This window comes from Macaca fascicularis, chromosome 8 (genome assembly GCF_037993035.2).
Source record: "Macaca fascicularis isolate 582-1 chromosome 8, T2T-MFA8v1.1".
Taxonomy (NCBI): Eukaryota; Metazoa; Chordata; class Mammalia; order Primates; family Cercopithecidae; genus Macaca; species Macaca fascicularis.
This window is the reverse complement of record NC_088382.1, coordinates 101032792-101049193: the sequence shown is the minus strand read 5'-3', so window position 1 is coordinate 101049193 and position 16402 is coordinate 101032792. Positions and strand designations below refer to the sequence as shown.

Below are 16402 nucleotides of genomic sequence, written 5' to 3'. Positions count from 1 at the left end.
TATTTTGACTCCACTAAGTAAATTAAAATATAAAATAAAAATTATCAATTTCTTGTACTTCAAAAATGTGGCTACTAGAAAATTTAAATTATCTGTGTAGCTCATATTATGTTTCTGTTCAATAATGCTTCTCTAAAGTGTATGATCCTAAGCCTGGTTTTAAATGGGATTTTCTGTAAATGTGCGATATTAAGCAGTAATTAAAAAAAAAACCTGTCCAGCCTGACCAGTCTCTTCTAATGTCAGCAAAACTGGTAGTTTTCTCTTACAGTTATTGGAAGCTCTCATTTCTCATTCATTCTTTTCTGTAGTAGTTATCTAACACCTACCACATGCCAGGTCCTGGGCTAGCCACTGAGGATACACTGAACCAAACTAGACAAGGTTTTGTGTTCTCCAGTAGCTTTAAGTCAAGGATAGACGGGTGACATCAATCATATAATCACACTAATGAACATTTAATGTCAAATAGCACTAAGGACGTTGACAAAGAGGAACACGACAGACCCAGAAGTGGCAGTGAGATATGAAGGATGGGAGGAATTCACATAGAGAGGAAGGGAAAGGCAGCCTCAAAAACAAAGGGAACAGACACTGGAACCCACAAGGGCTGGAGAAGGACTAGGTCTGAGAATGAGGTGGAGAACAGGCCAAGAGGAGGCTGTGCCAGGAGGCACTCAGTGCCTGGTAGACAGCAGAATGATCTGAATTCTAAGAGCCATGCAAAGCCTTTTAAGGGCTTTAAGCAAAAATAACATGCCCACATTTGCATTTTGTAAAGATAACTTTGCACAGAAATACCATTTCTACAGAAATACCAGAAATGTTTCTGAGTAAAAGTCAGTTGGTAAATTCATTAACAAGTGTAAGATGATTATCACTGATCCTTTGATTGGTTGTCATTAGCCTAAAAATTGAAGATTGTTTGTCATCTATGTCAATTTACGGGATATAAATCTAGTCCCTAAGAGAGTCAGAGCCATTTAAGGGGTTCTTCTGTGAAGTCATGTTACATAGAAAATTGCTTTCACAAATAGTCTATTTAGAACAAAACTTTTAAGGCTTGGCTTGCATAGTGCTTTCTCGGAACCATGTCAGTTATCAGTTTTACCCACATAAACTTAACACTTGCAGTGTTAAAGGTCTGAAATGACTACCATGGGAAAGCATCTTCAATTTGAGTATGCACATTAAATCAGATTCTTTCCCTGTGCAATTTAATGGGAGCTGTAGAAAAGATTAGTGACCATCTCAACAAGCAGAGGAGCATGAAAATATTCTGCCACTGAGCTTTGTTTTCCTGGACTAGTGTTTTGTCAGATATCTTTCATTTCTTTTGAAGTCTGATGAATAGAATACCAAGCAGAAAAATAAATTCCTATTAAATAAAAAGTCCTTAGAAACATTCTGTTGTACTAGTCATTCAAACGTGTGGCCTCCAGAACAGAGAAGAGAAGGGGCGCTGCTTTATCCGAACCATATTAAACAAACATAGGCACACCCAACTAAAGTAACAAAAAAAAAAAAAAAAAAAATCCCAAATTTAAAATAAGTATAAAGCTTTCTCAAATTATTCTCTTTCAGACACACAATATTAAAGATTACAAAGATGAATCATATAGATTGATTATTACTAAAATAGTAATTAGAAAAGCAGGGAAATGCCTAAGGAAACCCCAGGTATGGAACACATTCAAAGTGGAAACACTTCGAAGATTCTATTTCAACCTTTTCTGCCCACGTGATAAATGAATATGTTAACTTGCTCAAGATCCTGCCGCACAGTCAAGGGGCAACTTGGACTAGAAAACCGTCTCACTGCGTCTCGACCATACCAGGATGTTTTAATATCAAATGTTAAGAAAAGGTTCTAAACATATTTAACTATTTTTTAAATAATACTAATAATAAAATCAATGATCATTGTTAACACTTTAAGTACATTTAGTGCTCAAGCATTGTATTAAATAAGCATTATTTACTCCTTTAGTTGTTGCAGTAATTCTACTTTAACAACCAAGTCTACTTATGCCAGAGAGGTCAAGTTACTTGTGCAAAGTCACTTCACTAGTGGTGGGGCCAAGGTACAAGCCCAGGCTCTGAAGCCCAACGCCGAACCACTCACTGTGTTTATTGAACCTGACTATGAAGAGAGAAACATAATACATTCACTCTGGTAAGAAACCAGGAAGAAATTACTATAGAATCCAGCTGGCACAATAACTCACACCGGTAATCCCAACACTGGGAGTCTGAGGCTGGAGGATTTCTCAAAGCCAGGAGTTCAAAATAAGCCTGGTCAACAAAGCAAGACTCTTATCTGTACTAAAAATTGAAAAAAAAAAAAAAAAGGCAGGTGTGGTGGTGCATGCCTGTTATTCCAGCTACTCTGGATACTGAGGTGAAAGGATCACTTCAGCCCACGAGTTTGAGGCTACAGTGAGCAGTAGTGGTGCCACTGCACTCCAGCCTGGGCAACAGAGCAAGACTCTCCCAAAATAAAAAAAAAAAAAACTGCTATAGGAATCTAGGATTTTACAGATAGAAGAGTCATCAGAGTAGGGAATAATATTTAAGTTCACTGCATATTAAACCTTCAAATTTAGATCACTAATATTTGAGAGTATAGTTTGCAAAAACATTTACGCCACTACAAAAGATGACCCTACGCTTGAAAATCCTAGCCGTGTAAAAATCCATCAGATTACTTGTGCCATATAAACCAAGGTTGAATGAGGATTTTACTTCTTAGCTGATGAGTTGTGGCAATTATTTGTCAAATTACAATACATTCAGAATTGGTTACTGCTTCCTTTCATGTACTCTACGATACACTGATATGAGTTTTATTAATTGGTTTTATGCTGTATTTTAATTTAAATCTTTAAATTAAAAGATTTAATTTAATCCCAGTGTTGGGATTACCGGTGTGAGTTATCGTGCCTGCTGGATTCTATAGTTATTTCTTCCTGGTTTCTTACCAGAGTGAATGTACTATGTTTCTATCTTCAGAGTCAGGCTCAATAAACACAGTGAGTGGTTCGGCGCTGGGCTCCAGAACCTGAGCTTGTACCCTGGCCCCACCACTAGTGAAGTGACTTTGCACAAGATTTAAAGATATTTTAATATCTGTTGATCACTTGCCCACAAAGTCAAAAACTACATACTTTTCAAAATTAATTATTCCACAACCTAAAAAAGTATTTAATATGGAAGACTCCCAATGAATGTGTGAAATGGCACAAATAATGTTTTAAAGGTTCTCATTTAATTCCTATCTTAAACATAAATTGTTTTAATAACGGTTAGCTGTTAATATTAATTTTTTACACTAAGATACTCATGATTTTTCTTATAAGAAATAGTGGCTAAGGACACAAGTTTTGGAGCAAATCTATCTGGGTTCCAATCTCAGCTCTGTCATTTACTACCTCTATGACCTGGGTAAGTTACTTTAACCTTCTTTTCCTCAACATTCTCATCTAGAAACTGAGGATAATAATTACACCTCCTTCTTAAGGTTGCCTAAATCATTAAAGGTTTAACTTTTCATAGGATTAAACAAGTTCATTTATAACAAAAGTATGACAGCCAATGCCTGGCTCACAACTCAATATCTTTTCCACCACCGCCACCATCATCATCAATAGCATCATCTTCATCACTAGGATTGTCATCATCATCATCATCATCATCATCATCATCATCTTACCAGTACCCAGCAGAATGCCTGGTATATCACAGGCTCTCAATACATGTCAAATTGATTTGAGTTCCTAAAAAATATAATAATTGTTTAACCTAAAATATGTGCTGATATCTTATTATACATTTAAATACCTGTACAACTCTATAGACAGAAATTTCAGTGTCAATGACTGATTTCTTTTTCATATAATCTATTTTATTTATTTAAAGGAAGTTAAAAATGGGAAAACGTCATGTTGACCATTTAGATTAGAAAGAAAGAAACAGAGAGGCACCACTAGAGGGAGCTTTGGCCTCAAAGGTTGCTAACCACAAAGCTGCAATCTGTACAGAATTTTTTAGTTTGCTTGTTGAATCCTTAGCTTCGGAAGTGTCATTTATAGGAAAGAGATGAGAGAGAGAAGGACTTTCTTAAAACAACTTTGAAAAAAATTAAATTATTGAAAATAGTTTCAGGCTTTAAAGAGAAGCTAGCTCTTCCCACTCTCCTAGAATGGGAGTAAAGGCCTAGCAGAACTTTGTCCCTGCGGAACAATTCAGTTACCTGTGTCTTTGCTCCTGTGCTATACAGGCCAGCAGTCCTTCCCATGGCAGCAGCACTTGGTATGCAGAAGAAAAATGAAGACACTATATTGCTGAGGCCATGGGCCAAAAATTCCTGCAAGATTCATAATGAGAGAATATATAATATCTTAATCATAATCGACTTTTAGAGACTGCAGGTACAATTTGTCACATAATGAGGCTTGTTTGTATTCAGATTTTGTTCTCCCCACCAGTTGGGATTTAACAATTACAATACAAATAGCTAACATTTATTGGGTGCTTACAATGAGCAAGAAATTGTTCTCAAGCACTTTACTCTTTTAATCCTCATAACAACCTTATCGGGAAATACTATTTTTTGTAATGCTCTCTGTCATCAATTTCTCCTCCATCTTTAAGTCACCACAGTCATGTTTTTCTTCTCATCATTTCACAAATGATCTTCACAATGCTAAACCAATTATTCATTCTTGGCTTCCCTTGCCTAAAAGAGGCATTTGGCTGAGCATGGCAGCTCATGCCTATGATCCCAGCACTTTGGGAGGCTGAGGCAGGATGATCTCTTGAAGTTGGAAGTTTGAGACCAGCCTGAGCAATATAGCAAGGCCCCATGTTTTAAAAATGAAAAAAAAAAAAAGTTGCCAGGCATGGTGGTGCATGCCTGAAGTCTCAACTACTGCGGAGGCTAAGGTGGGAGAATGGCTTGAGCCCAGGACGTTGAGGTCGCAGTGAGCCATGATCATGCCACTCACTCCAGCCTGGTCAACAGAGTGAGCCTTATCTCTAGAAAAGAAAAATTTAAAATAAATAAATAAATGGAGGAGCTAAGCAGGTATTGGAGAGAACAAAATTCCCAGAAAAGGGAAGAGCAAGTGTAAACATCCATAGCCAGAAGCATGACTAGTGGGTTCAAGGAGAAGCAAGGTGGTGTTGCTAGCACAGAGTATAAAAGGGTATGAGACCAAAGAGGAAAAGAGTATTCGCAGGTTATGTAGAGCCTTGTAAACCATGAGAGAGGCTCTTACTCTGTGTGTGACTGGAAGTCACTGGAAGGTTTCGAGTAAAAGAAAGACATGGTCTGCGTTCCTCACCATTGTATGCTTTGTACCTAGACTAGTGCCTACTATATATTAGGTTCAACATATATCTGTGGAATGAATAAATCTGCTTTTGTAAAGATGAGAAAATTGGCGCACAGAGAAGATTAAGGTCACATAGTGTGAAAACGAGATTTGCACACAGGTAGTTCGATATTCATAAACTACCACACTACAACTTCTCTGTAGACCAGCACAGCTCTGTAGAACCACCATGACAGGACTTGAAACAGGACATGGGCAAACACATTTTCAGAAATATGATCAGTGTAATCTATATCCCTTGGTATTCTAAGAATAGACCCTCACATTCTTTAGGTTTTTTTTACTAAAAGTAATACTAGTGTTATTTGTACTTAGAAATCCAAAATTATTAAATATTAGCATGCAATAATAAATCTGTTTGGATTCTCTCCTAAAAACAAATCAAAAAGAACATCATGATGCCTTTTATTTTAACAAAAATGAAAGGTATTATGAACCATTAATGCCAGGTTTTTAGCTTCCTATGAATGATTTTAATATTTTTGTTTTGTTTTGTTCAACCCACTCTTGCTATACAGTTAGGAAAGTTTTATTTTTCATAAGTTCAACATTTTTAGGATCTGGGAGTGCACAGTGCAGTGATACAACTGGAGTGGAGAGGGGCTGGGGGCACACTCCACCTGGTTGTCATCAATTGAATATTTGAATTTTTTGGCAGATCCTTGAGCAAGAGCCAGTGAGGCCACATAGCCTACAAGTGCCACTCCAAAAGCTTCAGTGATTACAGCAGAGAGGATGTTCATCGGGGGAGCTCTAGGTGAAGGAATTCTGTGGAAAGAAGGACCATATTGAAGTCATCAAACTTCATGTAATTTCTGTAACAACTTGCAATGAATTTAACTGTGGTAATGACTCTGAAGTTTACATAGACTAAGTGACATACCCATGAGAAAACCAAGCAGCCTTGCCCTTAGAAGCCCTTTGTTTTCAACATTATTTAGCAGAAAAGCAAAATTACAAGGAACACCACAGGGACAGTTCCATGCATTTAACTGGCATTTACGCCCAGGGAATTCAGATTACACCACAGAAATTCTGACTCTACAGAAATTTCCTGTATCAGAACAAAAGCAAATCTGGAGCATTCCTTCATTTGAACCTTTCCAAAATTTATTTGGCTGGTGTTGAAGACTGTATTTCCTCCCTTGAATACTACAGTGCTGTATGCAAACACTGGTTTACTGTGAGCTACAATTCTTGAGTTAATCCCTAAATTTGCCATTGAGTTCATTATCTTAACTATGTTTTTTAACTCAATCCTTTCACAGTACACTTAACTATACCTTACATCCATTAAGAAAAATATGTATAAAGGCTCCATCTAACTAACTCTCTGTTTCAAAATATAGGAGCATAGTTGTTTTTCCATTTCAAAGAACTGTTTAAAATATTTTTCTCAAATAATACCCAGCCCTTGTCTAATTGTTTTTTGAAAACCACTTGAGCCAAATTATCATTATTTATTTATCCCTGATGATTCCTTGGGAGACTTACTAAATAAATAAATAAATAAATAAATAAATAAATAAATAAATCCCTTAGGCAATAGTGGAAGAAAACTGGAAGAGAATTCATGTTGATTTTTAATACCCAGTATGTAAGTAGAATGCTTGGCCCTTTCATAATACCTATTTTACTTAATTCTCCCAACAACCTCCAAACCAAGCATCATTATACCCACTGTATGGAGGAGAAAACATTTTGAGAAAGGTTAGGTAATAGTTATCTAACATCACAAGGTGAATGGCAGAGCTGGAATGCAATCTCAGCTCCACTTCTGTTCAAAGCCATGTTCTTGTTATAATTCCTTTAGCAGAAGGGTCTGGAAAGGTCACTCAAAATAAAGGAGAATTAGAGGTGATGGAGGAGAGGCACACTTTTTAAAATTTTAACCCACCGACTTAAGTAAACCATTAAGACAAATTGATTTGTATCATTACAGGTTATTATGCTATACAAAATCATTTCAAAGTAAAATAACTTAGTTTCATGAAGACTGAGTGAGCCTAATTATTAACAACAAATTGGCATAAAAGGAATAACAAACTGACTTTCAAAGGTAGAAAAGCAGGAATCTTCGAGAAAATTCAATTTGATTCATATAATCAACATTAGCCTATGTCTATATGTGATAGAAACAGGATTTTTAACATTCCCTTTTTAATTCCTGAGAATTTTTCTACTGTTTCTCCATTTTCATGTAATTAGAAACCAAAATTTGGGATTGGAAGATAAAAATTTATAGGATTCAACAATTGTAACTTTGCCCCAAATTCATAATTATCAGTGTACATGTAATGCAGCCCATTCAAAGGGAGTAACCCATAAGATACTGTCCTCCTTCCCTCATATATTTTCATTTTCTTTCAGCCCATATGTGGTACAACCTTTTGCTCATTTAGGGTGAACATCTCTTTTGTTAAACTCCTTCTTAGTGGCGAGGGGAAGGCTAAGGCCAGCTAGGGAACTACTCCTTCTTCTCCACTTCCACTCTTTCACGATTATATACTACCCAGGCCTAGGGTTTGCTATTTCAGATGATGCTTGTCTACTTTTACTATGATTTAACTGAAATGAAAATAGTCATAGAATATGTGTGGTGAGGAAGAGATAGGGCTGACTAAATCCCAGATCATAACTAATTTGCAAAGTCAATGCCCTCTATTTTGTTAATAATATATTTGCAAATATTTCCCACACCTTTTACCTGAAGTAATGCTGTATAAAGAAATTATCAACATCCTTAGTAATAGGTGAAGTCTAGGAAGTTACTCTTTCTCGACACATGAAGTGTGTATTTCTATCATTTTGTAATAGAAATTAATTAGAATTAAGAAATGAAATATTCATACCCACCCACTCCCTGTCCCTTTCTCCATCAAAAATAAACAAACAAACAAATAATATTTTTTAAAAAAATACACTACATTACCCTTGTGGAATATGACCAACTACTTCTAATCCGTATGTGTTTTCCATATTGGTGCAATAACAAGCAAATGATGCAGCAATAATCTGTGTGGTTCCATTTGCAAAAAGAAAAAATATACATTAATGACCTCTCAAACACCTTCAATTTTTAAAAGTAAACATTGTTATCATGTCACAAAGACATCAAGAATAATCTAGCAGTTGCACAGACTTTTAAAAATAAACAAAATATTAAAAGTCAAGAAGTCATTCAGTTTTGAGAGCACTGACAGTCTCCAAATTAGATGACACCCCAATCATATGGCTTTTCTAATATCTTACCCTTGTCACCTCAATTATGTCCAATTTTGTAGGGGAAAAACTACAGGATGCAGGAGTGTGTGTGTGTGCATGAAGACAGCACAATCCAACCTAAATACTTGCCTCCCATGATATGAAGGGATGCTTCGTAAGACAGCACGTTTTCTCTCCATGACAGCAGCCTTTCAAGAGTTTGAGATATTGCATCAACATTCCTAATCCATGTTAGTAATCAATGATGATTTACAGTCTCCTTTAATATTTTTAAATTTTTAGCTTTTACGATTTCTTATAGTGAAACATGCTGCTTCACAGCCTGCTGGGCTCAATGCTTTTAAAATGACCCCTATGGAGCTTCAGATACCCTATCCTTCTGTTACTGACATATGCTAAGCAAGGTTATATGTTCCCTGCCTATACCCATAATCATCTTTAATATGCATATCAGAGCCCAGTTCACCAGCCACTGCAGTCTACTGTTTTCCATCGATTTTCATTTTTCTGATAATTTTAATAGATATTAAAAATTTCACATGATTATGGTGTCAGTTTGGAGTAAATCGTCTTGTAAAAGAGACATATCAATAATTCACTTAAAGTACAAATTTACAATATACATGGCCAGAAAAAAGTATAACAAATTCACACTAGCAAAATAACAAATATCTAATAATCAATGCCCAATAATATAATTTTGTAGGTTTTTCCCCTATTCCTGTTGTTCTGTTCTCTGTGATGATATTTAGCTGAATTTGCGGAGGTTTTTAAAACATGAAATAGGCTTAAAAAGCAAAACACCCTGAAGACTTAAAGAAAAAGATAAAAAGCAACAAAACCATAAAGGTGATATTGTTAAACTTTATAAATATTGTGATACAATAGTAGCATTTTCTAAAGAAGCTAGTAGTAGCTAAAGATTCAGGCTATTAGTTTAGAATCAGACATATTAACATATTTAAAAATTCCTATGCCAATTAATAAATTATAATTGCTCATAATCATCATGAAACATCTATTCTAGGTCAGAAAATAATGTGAGTTGTAAAGAAAATATGCCATAGCTACAAGATACTGGATTCTTACTGAAAATTGAAGTATACAGGATGTTTGATACACAATTAATATTAAAATTAAGTGCTCTAACTCACTGAATTAGCCTTTCAGATAGTGTTTTATTCCTCGCTGTATTTCTTTACCAAAATTAAACTTTCCTTACCAGTTGAGTAATTGGTCCTTCTTCAATATTAATTCAATATGTGTGTATAAGGCCAGTACTGCCCTTAGACCTGGGCAAGAGGGGATTGCACCCCAGATGTGACTAGTGCTTTAGAGCAGCAGTCCCCATCCTTTTTGTGCAAGACAATTTCTTCATGAACAGGGTTGGGAGAGGAGGTGGGAGATGGTTTGGGGATGCTGAAGCTGTTCCCACCTCAGATTATCAGGCACTAGGTTCTCATAAGGAGCACGCAGCCTAGATCTCTCACATGCACAGTTCACAACAGGGTTTGTGTTCCTCTGAGAATCTAATGCTGCCACTGATCTGACAGGAGGCGGAGCTCAGGCAGTCATGTTCTTCTGCTGTGTGGCCAGGTTCCTAACAGTCCATGAACTGGTACCAGTCCATGGCCCGGAAGTTGGGGACCCCTGCTTCCGAGGGTTCTAATCTGACTTCTTCCAACTGTAGACTTTCCCACAAGAAGAGAGCTCTGTGGGAGTAGGGAGTTTGTGCCCAACGCAAACCAGTCCCCTTCTTTCTGAACCACAATCTGGATACTCAAGAATCTATCATTCCTTGCCCAAATGGCCTTCTGCCTGCTTGCAGGGCACCTTCTGGAAGTCCATCCTCCCAGGGTAGCTCAAGAAAGTTGGCAAAGAGATAGTCGTAGTGGTGATGGAGTGGCGATGTGTTTGGAGCCTGGACGTGAGGACAGAGGTGTCCACACATATACATATGAATCCCCTGGCAGGTGGGATAGAGCTGGAAAGTGAAGAGAGGGAGCAGACCAAGAGGCTGGGTCTCCCCACTCTGCCCCATACTGGCAGAACATAAATGACTAGGAAAATTCTCTGTTCTAACCCGGCTTTCAAAGTCATCACTAAGGGATATTTGTCAACATAAGAAAACAGAATCTGTTATATTTAACATTTTGATCTATAACTTACAAGTATTGGGGCTTGCATTGGTACTTTTGCCTTGGGTCTTAGAAATGTTAGGGATAACACGTATATAAGGAATACCTTTAATCTTATTTTAAGAATAATTGTAACTGGTTTTGCAGAGAATAAGCAAATGTTTTACTACCAGCTTAACAGCCTTCCTCCCTAAGGTTATTTTCAATTTTTGGTTTTATGAAACTTATGCAATATAGCTTCCCAAGATATAATAAGCATTTCTTAATATCTACAGGACTTTGAGATAAGATGGTATGTTTCACAGTTGTTGCTGTGAAAACTAATAATCATAATACTCTGTATTTTTATGACTTATTTGAAATACACACACATATATATTATATAAATCACATATGTTATATAGATCTCAACAAATTATCAAGAGTATAGGATAATACATGGCCTAGTTATGGAGAGAAGCCTTTTGTATTAGTTGTATAGAAATGAGTCATAGCCTTCAGAGTTAATTTCCAATGTGCTAGCCTTATAATTGTACATAAACCTACATAATTTCAACAATTAGAAGGAATATTTTAATAGATAAAGTTATTTAGACAACATTTATCATATACATGTATAACTCAAAGATCATTAAAATACTAAAGCCAACTGATAGTAAATTAGTAGACTGTGGTTATACGTTAAGATTTTATTTTCAACTTAATTCTTTGTATAGTTAAGAGTTCCCATTAGAGGTTCTTGAAATTTCAGAATATATTTTCTAATGCCACAAGCCTTAGGAGCAAAATGTAATGTATTGCTTTTCCAGGTACAACAAAAACATATTTTAGAGAACCAGCTTTGGCCAATGAAAATCATGAGCATCCTTTCAATGAAGCAAAATTAGGTAAGTAACAAAAACCTTTCAATCATGAATGAACATTTATCAATTGATAATATTTCTATATATATTTCATAGGTGCCATATAAATAGGAAATGATACCATATTTTATTAATTTACAGAAGAACATGCCAGAGATATTTTGAGTCTCACCCTTATAAGTACCTCCTTATTTAAGATTTTAAGCTATACGTTTTCTTATTTATATAAAAAATTATAAGCATACGAGAAATGTTGTATAAATTAAAAACATGTGTGCTTTCTTTTTAAAATTATTGACTCAAAATGTTTCCTGTTCTTACATTACTGTATAGCCACGCAAATTAGCCCTGCTTTAATGAGAGACAGGAGTAGCTGAGGGTTACTGTAGACAATATAGTAAGCATCTGCAGATCTCCCCAAGAACTGTCAAGCTTTGTGTGGCGAAAAACTAAATGTTCATTTTATACTTACCAAAACTAAATCGACAGGAAGAACAACTTTAATTTTCCTTTTAAACTGTTCATTCAGCTCTTTAACAAGAACAAGGACCACGATGCTCAGCAAGGATAAAAGCAATGCTTCCAGTCGCACAGACTTGATGTTTTCAAAAACATATGCATAAATCTACAGTAATGAGAAAAAATACGAACAAAATTCAGGGTCACCTATAATATACTAACATGAAAATATGACCCCCAATATACTCAATGATGTTTTATAAAACTATCTTAATGGCTAGGGAGAGGAAAGGTATAGGTAAGAGGGTAGTCAGTGCTAATGCTATATATTTATTTGCATCTACAAAATTTCTGTACCCTTGATTCTTTCATCAAACTCAGGGTTTGCACCTTCCTACATAAGAACACTGCTAAAGAGAATGACTCTTCCGGCTTCATCCCTGACACTTCGAGGGGCAGAGATGTTTAACTTATTATTTATATGCAGATTCATCATTAACAGCAGTCAGGGAACCATGGGTTCCCCAACTTTGGGGCCCTCCTCAAACCCCAGAAGCAAATAAGCACACATATAGATCACACACAAAAGAGTTAAGAGCTGGCATTTAACTGACATCAGATATTTGGCTTCATGTAAAATATTAACATGTTCTCAGTCATTCAGCATTAACTTACTTATTTATTGTTACTTACTTTATACCAAGCACCATGCCCACTGCGAGGTCTACATAGTAAAAAATTTAGACATTGCTTCAGTATTCACAGAGCTCATGGTCTAGTGTAGGAATTGCTAAGTAAAACAACAAATTAATGCATACAGTGCTTTGGACATGGAAAGGGCACCTGAAATATATGACTTAGGGTTTTGAGTGGTAGTGGGCGGTGGGGTGGGGGGGCTTCTCAAAGAAGATAAATGGGAATTGGCCAGGCCAGGTTATAGATGATAGAGGGAGTAAGAGGAAGAAACCTGACAGAAAATTGCCTAAAGGGCATATTTGTAAAACTTAGAGTGTAGAATGTGAGGGGAGGGGTGCATGACTTCCTGAAAAGTATGGTCAAGAAATCAATACAACTATTTGTCTTTAAAAGTGTGTAGCCCTGCTTGAAGTTATACCTACATCAAAGAATTTGCCTGAAACTAGGAAGAAAGTATAATACATTAACATCAAACACACAATCTTGGTAATTTGGGATGATCTGATGTGGCAGAAAAGGTAGGATCAATGTAAGAGTAAAATCAACCAAAAGAACAATATTAAAGCCCTTTTTAAAATCAAAGGCTATGTTTCAATTAAGTGCCAATAACTCTTTGTTCAACAACTTAGAATGTTATTGATAGTTATGTAAGTATCTAATCTACTAGCACGAAAAAGATAGGTTGAGATTTTAAAGAACCCTAAATTAGGTGCTGAATAATAATAGCCAGCCAAATACAATCTATCCTCTACATGAATGTTTGATATAAGGAAACTCAACTGGAATTTCGTTGTCTGGAAATTTAACATAGTGGTTCTCAAATTCATACAGAATATTAAACGCACAGAATATATTAGAAAATGTTGCAAGAAAATATTTATGGGTTTATACTAACAAACATAAAAGTATATTTATAATAAGTCAAAACATGATACTAATAACAAAATATATAAGTAAAAGCTGGGTGCGGTGGCTCACCACCTAGCACTGTGGGAAGCTGAGACAGGAGGATCGCTTGAAGCCAGGAGTTTGAAACCACCCTGGGCAATATAGCAAGACTCTTTCCCTATGAAAAATTTAAAAAATTAGCTGGGTGTGGTGGCATGCCCCTGTAGTCCTAGCTACCCAAGAGCCTGCTGGAGCGGGGGGATCCCTTGAGCCCAGGAATTCTAGGTTACAGTGAGCTATGATTGCACCACTACATTCCAGCCTGGGCAACAGAAGGAGATCCCATCTCTAGCTTAAATATATGTGTGTGTGTGTGTGTGTGTGTGTTAAATATATATATTAATACATATTAATTAAATATATATTAAATACATATTAATTAAATATATATATTAATATATAGAGGGTCTCTAACTTAAAAACATATAACATATATATGTGTGTATATATATATATGAAAAATTTTAAAACAATAAAAACCCAGAAACACATAACAGTTGCATTATCCAATATTAAAGATTATCCAATATATCATATTTAAACAAAAACTAAGCAGAATAAAATAAATTCTAGATTAAAAGAGGTTAAATGTAAAACCTGAAGTCATAGAAAATAAAGATTTTAAAATTAGCAGAGGACGTAAACAGATAACAAAAGAAATATAAATGGTGAATAAACATATGAACAAAGAGCTCAATCACACTAGTAATCAAAGAACTGTAAATTCAAACAATAAGAAAGCATTTTTTCTTTTATCATATTATTAATGATGCTTAAATAATAATAATTTAAATGTGTAATCTGGGGGAAGAAATGGGAACTCTTTTACATGCCCTTGTGAGTATAAATTGTTGTAATCCTTTGGTGATCTGATAACATGTATAGGAAGCCTTTGAAGGCAATACACATGTTAATTAGCTTGAGTGTGGAAATCATTTCACAATGTATATATACATCAAAACATCACATTGTACATTTTGAACATATACAATTTTTATCTGTCAATTATATCTCAATAAAGCTGAAAAATAAAATAAACACTTTTGAACTGCTCTATTGTTTGCCTTAGCAATTCTACTTCAAAATATTAAGCTATGAACATAATTAAGCTCATGTGAAAAGACCTTGTTACAAAGATATTCACTGAAACATTGTTTAAAACAGCATTGAAAATGGAAACCATTTAAAGAGTAAAACAAAAGAGAACTGGTTGAATTCTCTAGGTTACATGTATACATATAATAGTCTACATCCATTAAATTCATTATTTTAGACAAAATGTATATTTATTGACATGGAAAGACCTTCCTGTTATAATGCTAAGTGGGAGAAGAAAAGTTTCAAATAAATGTGCATGGTTTGACATTGTTATGGGCTCAGTTGTGTGGCCCCCTCTGAGTTCATATGTTGAAGTCTGAACCCCCAGTGCATCAGAATGTGACTATACTGCAAATAGGGCCTTTAAAGAGGTGATTAAGGTAAAATGAGGTCATATGGGTGGGCCCTAATCCAAAATGACTGGTATCCTTATGAGAAGAGGTTAGAACACAGACATGAACCTTGTACAGAGGAAATACCATGTCAGGACACAAGGAGAAGGCCATCATCTACAAGCCAAGGGGAGAGGCCTTAAGAAGAGACCAAAATTGCCATCACCTTGATCTAGACTTCTCGATCACAGTCTCCAGGACTATAAGAAATAAAGTTCTGTTGTTTAAACCACCCAGTCTGTGATATTTGTTTTGAAAGCCCTAGAAAGCTAATATAGATATTACTTTTGATGAAATAAAATTTCATGCTTCTAAATATGTATGAATGTATCTGGAATGTTAACAGCTCTGCATAAGAGCTTATTTGTATCTTCCATGTTTTCTCTTCTGAAAATATATCACTTCAATAACTTTAGGGTTTTAAATTGTCCTTATATGCTTATTTTCAAAATGTCTCTTCTCCTCCTCTTGAACATGCTGAATCCGGTTTTTATAACTTCATTTCTATTTGTCCACAGTGAATTGGTCAAGTCTGGTTTCAGGTGATAAAGATTAGTTTTATTCTGGCACACAGATTATTCTTATAGTAGCCTAACTTTTTTGTGTTCTTTGTCCTTTCTATTTAGCATATTAAATATTTGACCACAACTCAAAATATTGAGTCAAAACATAATATAGATAATGAGTCAAAAGAATTTATATGGACTATATTCCTTAGAATATCATAAAATTCTGCTTAGTAGGTTTCCTCCTCAAAAAACTCAGCCCATCTGGCCCAAGGATCAAAAGCACCTGGTATAAAGGTGGTGCATCAGGTTGAGCCTGAATTCTGCATATTGAATTTTATCATTAACATGTTAACTCTTTTGAGCAAAGAAAATGTACTCAATTAAGTGGAGCCTCACTGGCTGAAAAGAATTAGGATAATAGAATTAGGATAAAGAAAATGTACTCAATTAAATGGAGCCTCACTGGGTGAAAAGAATTAGGATAATGCAGGCTATCCAGACCCCCTTTTATCCATATAGTTAAAGGGACAATAACAAAAAACCACTAGTTATGTAATCAGATACATTAATAAACACATTAGGGGTCAGGAAGCTTTACTTATTATCTTTTTCACATAATTCTATTTTATTCCATGTTACTTGAAAACAAAAGTAGGTACTACAATATCATCGTTATCT

At 35.3% G+C, this 16402-nt stretch overlaps 1 protein-coding gene across 7 annotated transcripts in view; it reads right to left on the bottom strand.

Annotated features, from left to right (window-relative positions):
• SLC26A7 (solute carrier family 26 member 7) overlaps positions 1–16402 on the bottom strand; it is a 142988-nt gene that overhangs the window by 47264 nt on the left and 79322 nt on the right. For 5 of the 7 annotated variants that reach the window (XM_005563680.4, XM_015455017.4, XM_065519432.2 and 2 more), the window contains 4 exons: positions 12095–12247; positions 8329–8411; positions 6017–6164; positions 4253–4366 (listed from right to left, as the gene is read on the bottom strand). In XM_005563680.4, coding sequence (XP_005563737.2) covers positions 4253–4366; positions 6017–6164; positions 8329–8411; positions 12095–12247 — 498 coding nt within the window. The remainder of the gene's footprint in view (positions 1–4252; positions 4367–6016; positions 6165–8328; positions 8412–12094; positions 12248–16402) is intronic. The other 2 variants (XM_065519433.2, XM_045398485.3) reach the window with 2 other exon arrangements.